General features: G+C 42.6%; 1 protein-coding gene across 2 annotated transcripts in view; it reads left to right on the top strand.

Moving 5' to 3' along the window:
* Nucleotides 1–200: 200 nt before the first annotated feature.
* Nucleotides 201–10,480, top strand: part of RABGAP1 (RAB GTPase activating protein 1) — a 106,372-nt gene continuing 96,092 nt past the window's right edge. Inside the window, exons 1-2 of one of the 2 annotated variants that reach the window (XM_067541724.1) lie at nt 201–225; nt 8,850–9,051. In XM_067541724.1, the coding sequence (XP_067397825.1) occupies nt 8,902–9,051 (150 nt within the window). In that variant the 5' untranslated portion in view covers nt 201–225; nt 8,850–8,901. Of the gene's footprint in view, nt 226–282; nt 396–8,849; nt 9,052–10,480 lie in introns of those variants that run through there. The other variant, XM_067541723.1, reaches the window with a different exon arrangement.

The raw sequence follows: 10,480 nt of genomic DNA, 5'->3' as shown, positions 1-10,480 counted from the left end.
GGCCGGGCTCCTGCCCTTTCCCCTCCCCTCCACGGCTTTTTCGCGACGCGAACCTACCGGGAGCCGGAGCCGGAGCCGCCGCCGGGGCCCCGGAAGTACATCGTCCTCTGACCCGGAAGGGTTTCTCTGGCCCGCCCCCTCCGCTTCAGCCTGGGTCACGTGGTGGGGGCGGCAGCGGCGGCCGAGGCCCGGCCGGAGGAGGCGGCGGCGGCGGCGGCGGCTCGGGTAGGTTCGGTTCGTGTCGCCTCCGGGGCTCTGTGGCTTCCGCTCCCCGAGGCGCCCCCCCGAGGCGCCCCCTGCCCCCGCCTGGCCTGGGCCCTGCTTCGCCTCGCCCAGGCCTGGTTCTGCCGGCCCGGGCGGCTGCGCAGCCCGACGTCCGCGTGAGAACCGCTGAGGTGAGGTAGGCCCAGGCCGCGCTGCCCCCGGCCCGGCGCCGAGCCCGCCCGCTGCCCGGCGTGCGAGCGGCTGCTGTGCCCGGCGCTGGTGCCGTCGCGCCGGGGCTGGTTCCGTTGTCGGCGTTTCCGAGCTTTAACCAGCGCGGGGCAGAGGAAATGCCGGGGTCTGGAAGTGTAGGGCGAGGCCCCCCCGCCCCGGCACAGGCCATCGGCACAAGCCGCCTGTCCGGGGAGGTGCCCGGGGCGTTCTGCAGCGTCCCCCCTCGAGCTCCTGCCTGCCCCGGCCGTGCCACCTGAGCGGGGCACCTTCTCGTGTAGTGCCGGAGACTCGATGGCTGGGCGGCCCTGCCCGGCTCTCTGCGCCCCTCGCTTGTCTGCTGACATGCACAATGGTGGTAAACGGGCTTTACCGTCACCCGGAGTGTACTGCCTGCGTAGAAAGTGTGTTTGTTACTCAGCCGCCAAGTGCCAGCCAGTTTTCACTGGCACATGCCCAGGCAATTCTCAGTCAGGTCTATTTTCTGGCCAGATGTTCTCTTCCATCCTGCCCCTGGCTGTTTTGGTGCAGAATCTGTTTTGTTCTTTGTCACAGGATTGGTTTGATTGCTAGGACAGTATTTTTTCTGACTGTGGTCGCGCTCAAGCCTCTGAGCCACTTTTGCTTGAACTTTACCAAAGCTCTTGGGTGGATAACAGCCTGCAAACTCTCTGGAAGTGTTGAGCATTTGCAAGTTGGTGTTTGTAACAGAAACAGATGTGCAATCTTCATTATAGCTGTCACTAGCTTTCATCTTGAATGTGCTGCATGGGGTCAGCTGTGCATACAAAGGGGTGGGGGAACAACAGTGAAAGTACAGCCCTGCAGCTGCTATGCTCCTGGGCACAGCAATGGGGCAGTGTGATCTAGAATTAGGGAGAGACCCATTTGTCCCTTTAGATATGAGCTAGCTGCACCTAAGATGCTTCACACATGGCTAGTGTGTTGGACATTGTGATGGGTGACATGGACATATGAGTAGACATTGTCACTATGCTGAGGAATCCAGTATGCATGGGACAGTTGTTGCCCATACATATTAATTAGTGTGGGAAGTGGAGGCATAAGATGGCACTTGCTAAAACTTGTAGTTTCTAATAATAGTATTCTGAACATCTCTGCATATTCCAGGCAGCACTTTAAAAGAATCTGATTGTAACTAGTTGAGCCTAGTTAAACACTGGGTTAATGGGGCTTAGATACCAAGGTGATAGACTCATTCACTCTTTGCCCTATTTAGTTAGTTATACTCCAACCATCCAAACATGTATGCCTGTAATTTTCTGCAAATGAATAATGCTGTTGAGTTCAGTGGCACTATTTATGTGTAAAGTTATTCACATGCTACATGATTGCAGGATAGGGACCTTTGTTAATTTCCCCTCATCTGCAATAGACTGACCCAAACAACAAGAGAAGAAAACATATTTTTAAATAGAATGCATTTGTAAAATTACAAAAATTGCCAAGAGATTGAGATGCAATTGTAGTTCAGTTGAAAGTGACTAGATTTCAAATTGATATTGTTTTCTTAATCATAAGACCATTCTTCCTTTTGTGTTGTCAGACACTACTGAGCTTGTGTTTCCTGGGTACCAATTTATGTCCATTTTCAGATCTTTATGTTCTGGGACTGTGTCAGTCATTACCTGTCAGATGTCACATAGATGCTAAATTCTGGCACTTTATTACTTCCCCTTAACTTGATTTACATACCAGTCTCAGTCTTCTTCCTTTCTTTCTCCCATTTGTTATCCTGTTTGTAAATGCACATCACTGTTAGACTTTTATTGTTTGGAATAGGTAAATTCCAGGCACTGATGGTCCTAGTTTAGAGATGGTAAACAAGTATCAATAAACAAGCACAATACCAGGTTTTTCAAACATATAAGGTAATAAAGTTTCAAATTAAATTTGATTTTGGTAGCAGTGGATTTTACAGTTTTCACCTTTGCAGTTTTGCTTGTTGTAAATTAAGGTAGTAAAAAAGTGGAAAATTAAAGTGTGTGTGTGTGGGGGGGGGAACAATTATGACTTCCTCATAGACTTTAAGGCCAGAAGGGACCATCATGATCATCTAGTCTGACCACCTGCACTTTGCAGGACACAGAAACCCACCCACCCACCCTTGTATGTAATAGGCCCATAGCCTTTGGCTGAGTTACTGAAGGCCTCAATTCATGATTTAAAGACTTCAAGTTGCAGAGTATCCACCATTTACACTAATTTAAACCTGCACGTAACCCCTGCATCATGCTGCAGAAATACAAAGCTGGAGATCAGATTTGTTTAGGTATCTGATGCTGGCAAAAATGCACGCGCTAGTCTATATGCCCAAATTTGTTTTATCTGCAGGGATTTTATAGAAAAAATAATACACTTGTTTGGACTCTGGAGTTCTGTAAGACTTCAGGGCTACACTATTGCAGAAAGCCTCTATCCATGGAATTCTGCATAGCTGTTTACATTTTGTGGATGTTATCATATTTTCCATAATGATCCTTAGGTTCTTGCTTAACATTAGACGGTTAAGGCCCTGACCAAAGCTGGCTATAGACAGACAGTGAACAGATGAGCTGACAGAGTTAGGCATGAGAATTTCCTTCTGCTTTCTAAATCCAGCTGCAAACTGGTTTTAGTAGCATGTATCATATGAGATTCTTGGGATCGTTGCTGCTGCTTGAAGGTTTCAAATTATATTTTTAAAGAGCCATACTGGTCCAATAAATGTAACTATACATTTATGTTTGAATTCCCAATGAATGAGGTAAGCTGTATAAATACACACTGCACCCTTATAAGGAACTCTAACCTCTGGCTGGAGTACCTTAGCTTCCACACTAACCGCTTATCTGTACTTACGGATCTCTGTCTGCCTACTTTGTGAGAATAGACTCTTTGCAGTGAATCATTTCAATGACATTCTTTTGCTGCTCTGGATAAGCAGTGTCAGCGTTTCTTTTATAAGCCAGTTTCCCAGGACCTGCTGTCTGTCTCTGAGGTTGGGGCAATTGCTTAGTGCATAAGTGTTTTGTCTTCTGAGCACATTTTCCAGATTAAAAATAAAATCCTTATGGAATCAGTTTAACAGACTTAAGGTTGCATTGACTTTGAACTCTGTTTTGTGTTTTTTCTGATACCTGGCTTTGTCAACCACCATTCTGAGATCTCTACTTGTCATGCTTCTCTCTTTCATGAGAATAACAGGAGTAGGTGAATTTGAGGAAGCTTAATCTTAAATTGAATCTCCTGTTTTCATTTGGCCCTTGAAGTCAGAATCAGTGAGAGGAGGGGTTCAGTGGGAGAATGACTCCATCCTGTGGCCATGGTACTCCTTTGAACAATCCTGTACAATGAACTGAAAAATCAGGAGCACAATTATTCTTTGTTCCATTTAAGCAAGAGGGGTTTGGATGCTTCATTTCCACATGCAGGATTTTCCACATGCATTTTCCACATGCAGGATTTTTAAGGCAGTTTGTTTGTTAAATATAAAACTGTGTTTATGCAATATTAAGATTGCAAAAGTAAAAGCCACAAAAAGTCAGATAATACAAAAGTTAAGGCTCCAAAGCAATGTTAGTGCATCTGTTGTACAGCCTGAAAGTTTTTAAGCGGCCTTGCAAAACTATTACTAAAATGTCCTAGCTCTGACACAGAATCTACTTATGCTCCCATACCAGGGTGGTGATGAAAAATCTGGACAAATGGAATTTTGCATGTAGAAATTGTACTACATTGAGCTAGTGCTCTAAAAATAGACTGGCACCTATTTTAGTCAGCTCATAGACTTCCTGTTCCACAGCCATCATGAGTCCTCTGGTTCAGGTAAAGTGCACCGTGGGTGCTTTACAGAGAGCCTTCTGATCTAAATTAACTGGAACAGCGTTTTTCAAATGTGGCCACCATGGCCACATGTGGCCACCAGGGGTTTTTCCTGTGGCTACAACAGCCTCCTGAAACCCTCCCCATCTTCAGCCGCAGAACTCCAGGGCTGGGCTTCAGCCCACCTCCCCCGATTCAGTCCCTGGCAATGAGGCTTCAGGAGGCCTGGCCTTACCAGGTGCTGTGGTCAAGAGGCAATGGGTAAGGTGAGCTTAGGGTGTGAGGCTGGGATGCGAACCCCTGCTTTAGGAGGTGCCGAAAGATGCAAGGCAAAGTAAGGGAATGTGGAAATTCAGGTGAGTTAAACCATGGCAGTATTCCAACCAAAAAAAAGTAGGGGGGATTCATTATTGCTCTTTTTTATTCAGTTATGTCAGCTATGTGCCTGCCTTTTCTCTGCACCAATGGTCAGATACAAATTCTAATACTTTTTAACAACTGATAAAATCCCTTCATGCAATTCTCTGAACTTAAAATCTGGGACCATCTATATGCAGAACACAGATTTTTGCTCATCGAGTTATTTGTGAGAGGCCAATAATTTAGCATTAATATTACACACTAAAGCCTCTTACTTTGGGCCAGACCCTATCACCCTTTCTTGGGCTGAGTAGTAACTTTGTCATACTGGGTCCCATTGATTTCAGGGAGACTGTTTTCAGAGCAAGGTATCACTCAGCGTAGGCGTGGGAAAATCAGGCTAATTCGGATCTCTTGTTGCACTATAAATGTCGTATTGATGTGCTCTGGTAGGGGATAAATTTAGCCCATCACATATGTTCTCTTATTATTATGTGTGATGCCTGTTTACACATGTTATACACCATGAAGAGTAGACATACTTCCTTTTTTGAAAGTGAATTTAGGGCTGGTGAAAGGTGTCAGATTGTCAGGCTTTGAAAATGTATTAAATTTAACACTTCTGGCTAGACACACTATACCAAAATAAATTGTTAAACTGCTCCTTATCTAGGTGATCTTAACAGCTGTTAATGATCAATGCCAGCTCTATTCCTATTGTCTTACAGGACTATAGAAATGCATTCACACTTAATCTTGCGTGAAAACAGTATTGGCAAAAACATTTTAAGAGAAGGGTTTTTTGGGGCTTATTTTTATTTTGCATTTTGATATTAATAATTTGCAGTTCAACTGAAAATAACTAAATTTTGTAGATGGTATAGTAATGAGTCTCTCATAATAGACTTATTGAACTTGAAATCCAGAAATTACTACTAATAATTGGTTACTATCTAGTAGTTGGGTATAAAATGAAAGAATGCTGCACTTTGAACTTTTTAAGCTGACAATCTCAGGTTGGAGCTGACCCTGGAGCTTTTGATGTAAGAAACAAGCCAAAAATGGGCTTTTTAATCTTGTTGCCCAGAGGTGGAAAGGCTTTTAAAGGCCTTCCTGGGCATAGGTGAGAATAGTAGTGAGATAGTTCATCAGAAATCCCTGTGCAGTAATCCTATTGTATCAGCACTTTGCTATTTGCTGATAAGCATCCTTAGATAATACAGTTGAAATGAGACTTTTACTCCTTTCATCTCTTCTCTCTGTCTGTTTATCACTTATAAAGGTCAGATCAGGTTCTCTGTGCTGCTCCAACTCTCCGTTCTACACCTACTGCCGTTAGAGCAGGTTGATCTGCAGTGCCCTCAGCTTCATTTGCAGATGCCCTTTGCAAGTCTCAGGCTGTAGCGAGATCAAAGTGGAAGATTGTAAACTGGGACTGGTTATCTCTGTGGGCCACGCCTCATTTTAAAGACAGGTAGCTGCAGTCTGCTCTATGTAAATAAACTGCACTAGCTGGGCCTGTGGAGGTGGTCATAGAAGTCCCTCAGTTGGGTAAGATTGGGGGTCATCTAGGGTTGAGAGCATTTTCAAGTACTTTCTCTAGCTTACTTATTGTGTAGAGCAGCAGAAAAACCTTGCACATGAGCAGGTAAGATTAGGGGCAGTAAGGCCAGTGTGGGTTGGAAGAGAAGAGGTTCATGAATACATTTTTATGGTTTTGTCCGGAAGCAGTGTCCTTTGTGTAAAGTGTGGCTTCTAAGAACAAGGGTCATTTGATAGACTACATTCTCAAGCCTCATTAGACATGAGGATGGATGTGATGTTCCAATTGATCTTTCATGTCTTACTGTTACAATATTGGCAAAACTTGGCAGCAAAAGGTTGGATAGAGCTCAAGAAATTCTAACTTGATTTAAGAGAAATCAAACCTAGCAGCCTTTGTGGGACTATGAAAGGCCTTTGCATATACTGAAAAACAGCCTTCTTCCAGGCTGCTGTTTGCAGTCTTTTTATTTGTTAGTGTGAAATTGCCTGAATATGACGAGAAGTGGACCATCGTTGCGTTTTGTAAGAATGCCATGTTTCCCAAAGATAATTGCACAATGCTCCTTCCTTCAGTGACTTTCACAACTAGGTTCCTGTCTGCATGTATGCTTTGGAAGAAATATATTTCTATAATAATACTTGGCACTCAGAGAGAACCTTTCATGAGAGGTTAAGAGCAATTGTACAGTCCATTTGTGGAAAAGTAGAAGGCAGTGTATTTGCAGGAGTTGGTAATATAAGTTTATGGGGAGGTTGTCTTATTCTAATCTCAAATGTTCCTTGCATTGGAGGAGAGAATCAGGCTTGGTCTACACTGGCTGCGGATTTCGGCAGCAGTCAACAGAAGATACGCAAGCTATGTACAGTAACTTGCATATCACCCATTGACTTCCTAATGTCTACTTACCGCGGCGTCGCCACTGCACTGGGCCGATGGGAAATGCCCTCCCGTCGATGCAGTGCTACGCTACTTGCCGGGCTGGATTTACAGAGTCAATTTCAAGGTTCAATTGAGGGAGTCCTTAATGCCGCTCAGTCGCACCCGCAAAATCAATCCCTGTAGACATAGCCCCAGTCTTGGAGTAAGGAGTAGTCATCTGGCTGTATTGAATCCTAGTGTGCAGCCAGCCCTTTGGTGGAGTGGGCTAGGATGTTGCATGCAATACAATTCCCATTCATCAAGCAGGAAGATTCAAAGATTCCAAGGCCAGAAGGGATCATTGTAATCATCTAGTCTGACCTCCTGTACAACACAGGCTATAGACCTTGCCCAAAATAATTCCTTTTGAACTAAAGCATGTCTTTAAAAAAAAAAAAAATCCAGTCTTAATTTAAAATTGCCTATGATACTATAACCTTTGATAGATTGTTCCAATGGTTAATTACCCTCACTGTTAAAAATTCATGCGAAAGATTATGTTGAAAATCCATCCAACATTCATTCCAGAGTATTTTCTGTCTATGGCTTATGGACTTTGTCAGGCACAAGTCAAAAAGCAATCCTCTCAGGTGGTTATGCATCCTTTATGTATCAACTCTGTGCATTTTAAAAAATGTATCTGTGCCAAGCTGTTTTATTGTTTGGCTGCTATTTTGGTAATCAAGTGAGGTCAGTTCTACAGGGGACAGAGGGCACAATTCAAATGGAAAAAAATTCAGATTTTGTCGTTCTTTGGACTCAGCAAAGACCAGGACTCTTGTGATAAGCATGTAATTGGGACTCGCTAAGGAATTAAACTGGCCCTTTGTACCATGGCATTCTATTTTGAGCCATGGGTTCTAAGAACTTTTGATGTTGGAGGAGCGTAGTTGAACTCCACCTTTTGTTCCTTTTATATAAAGTGTATCTCAGTGCCAGTTCTTCTGACTTTTTTAATCCTATCTGTTGGCTCCAGCTTACAACACTGATCCATCTTCTGCTGTTTTTCCTGTTTCTTGGGAAGGTGTCCAGTGTTGATTCTTATAATGCAAAAGTCTCAGTGCAGATGCATAAAGCATTGCACAGCTCAGGGGTCCTTAGTGTCCCAGGTAGAGCATATCGAGTTAAATCCTATAATGTTGGGATAATTTGTGAGTGGAATTCGATGATTGGCTTGTCCTGATATTTACAAAACCCTACCATGATATTTGCATGAATGTAGGTGAAGACGACCATATTATGACTGGGTTTATAGTTGGAAGTATGCTGGCCCTAAAATAATAGCAGGCATAGCACATACTCCAGGAGTCTGTTCTACTCTGCAGACCGTACTGTGTGTTGGATTTAATAACACTTTCATTTGGCAGTGTAGACAAGACATGTTCCTTGAAACCCTGGATTTTAGCACTGTGTGGGAGTATGATTTTAGATCCCAGCTACACTGCACAATGAAAGTGTTATAACCAGGTCCCCGGATGTGAATCTATTTATAGTGTAGAGGGACCTTCACTGGGAAAGGTGGTCATGAAACACTTCAAAAATATAACTTTGTTTTGTGATTTGTAGAAACCAGTGCGACACTTTCAGAATAAAGAATTTCACAGCAAATTGAAAAGGAGGACCATACATGCACATTGATGTACTGAGAACTATAATTTAGCTATGAAGTCAGATGTGTTGATCTTTAATAGTCATCAAGTTTCTGAAAAACATTTGAACTTCAAGCACAAACTTCTATATAAGTATTTTTATGATTTTTGTTTTTCAGGAGTATATAAAATATTTAATCTCATTCATGAGTCGAACTTCCTTTTTAAGTCATGGATGACAAGGCCTCTGTTGGAAAAATCAGTGTGTCTTCAGACTCGGTATCCACTCTTAACAGTGAAGATTTTGTCTTGGTTTCCAGGCAAGGGGATGAAACGCCATCTACAAATAATGGAAGTGATGATGAAAAAACAGGATTGAAGGTAAGAATCCATAATCTGAGTTCATTCTTTCTTCTAATCCAAACTAACCATAGAAGATCTTAAAGAGGGACTTCAGTGTTGTGGAGAACTTGAAAGAAGAGAGAACTTATTTAAGAATCAATGTCTTTTGCTGGTGTTTTTTTAATTACTTCTGCTGTCATTGTAGATGATATTTATGTTTTCAATAAGTGCTCTTACCATCACTACCTGGTTTTTTATTTTGCTGAATCCTTCACTGGAGTTGTCATCCTGTACTTAGGATGAAACAGTCATAAACTATGGTTTTCAGACATTTAGAATTACTGCTTCACTGCAGCTTTCAGGGGAGAAAGCCCTTGCAAACTGACAACATATGTGCATTTACCCTTTGGTTCTACTATGTACTAAAGTTCCCCATTGCAAAAGGTCCTCTCTAAGAAATTTGGAAGTAGACTGAAACCTAACACACATGACATAGCATTGACCTCAAAACACAGGCCCATGGGCAAGTTATGTGAACTCTGTGAGCATTGACCTCTTTTTTTCACTTCTGGAATTGCTATCCCTGGAAAAGACTCTCAAGGAGTTTTGGCAGTTGTTTTCTTGAGTTATGCACTTAGGCTTTCTAGTGTAAAGGAAATCTTTCAGTCCTCTCTGAACTTCATTGACCTTAAAACAAGGTGACAGAAACATGATGGTCGCTCTAAACTCTCTTGCACCTATAGTTGTATTTTCATACATTATATTATAAAGTGGATTGTCCCCAGTGCTGATATAAATTAGAATATTCTGTATGGGAATTGAAGGAAAAATTATCTCACCTATGTAAGAAATGTTGAGATTTCTGGTCAGCTAGATGTCTGTCATGCAAAGAATGTCTAATCCAAATCCCAAAGGTAGTGAGAAATCCTGAACCCTTTGTGGGACTATGTTTTCCTCTTTGCTGCTATGTGGTGGGAGGCAGAACAAAGACTTCACTGCAGATTTCCTGATGCCTTTCCACAACTTTCTTATATCTCCAGCTGCTCTGTTTGGATTTCTTGCATTCTTTTCTGATCTCTGTGGGCTAGTCATTTAATGGATGCATTATTATAGATGACTCAACAAACAGCCTTCAGTGGAGGAACAGTTCTTTTTCCTCAAAATCCAACTTTTTCATCTTATGAAAAATTTGATTTATGTGGTTATATTGCAACTGCAGAAGATTCAGATATCCTTGCAAAGGGGTAGTCTGCAAAATATCAACAAATGAAACTTTCTTGAATGATAAACAAGGTTCTATCCAGAAATCTAGCTACAAAAGAGGGATAGTGGCCTCACTTGTCTGCTTTAGAATCCATGTATGGGTAATTACTGAGCCTTAGAATTTCAGCACACTCCACAGAAGAATTCCTTGTTTTAAGTACAGTAATGTGGGTGGCTGGCAGCTGATCAGTTTCTTAAACTGTTG

The sequence above is a fragment of the Emydura macquarii genome, unplaced genomic scaffold (assembly GCF_026122565.2).
Source record: "Emydura macquarii macquarii isolate MOO-44397 ecotype Brisbane River unplaced genomic scaffold, CSIRO-AGI_Emac_v2 contig_691, whole genome shotgun sequence".
Classification (NCBI taxonomy): domain Eukaryota; kingdom Metazoa; phylum Chordata; order Testudines; family Chelidae; genus Emydura; species Emydura macquarii.
This window is presented reverse-complemented; position numbering and strand designations above follow the sequence as displayed.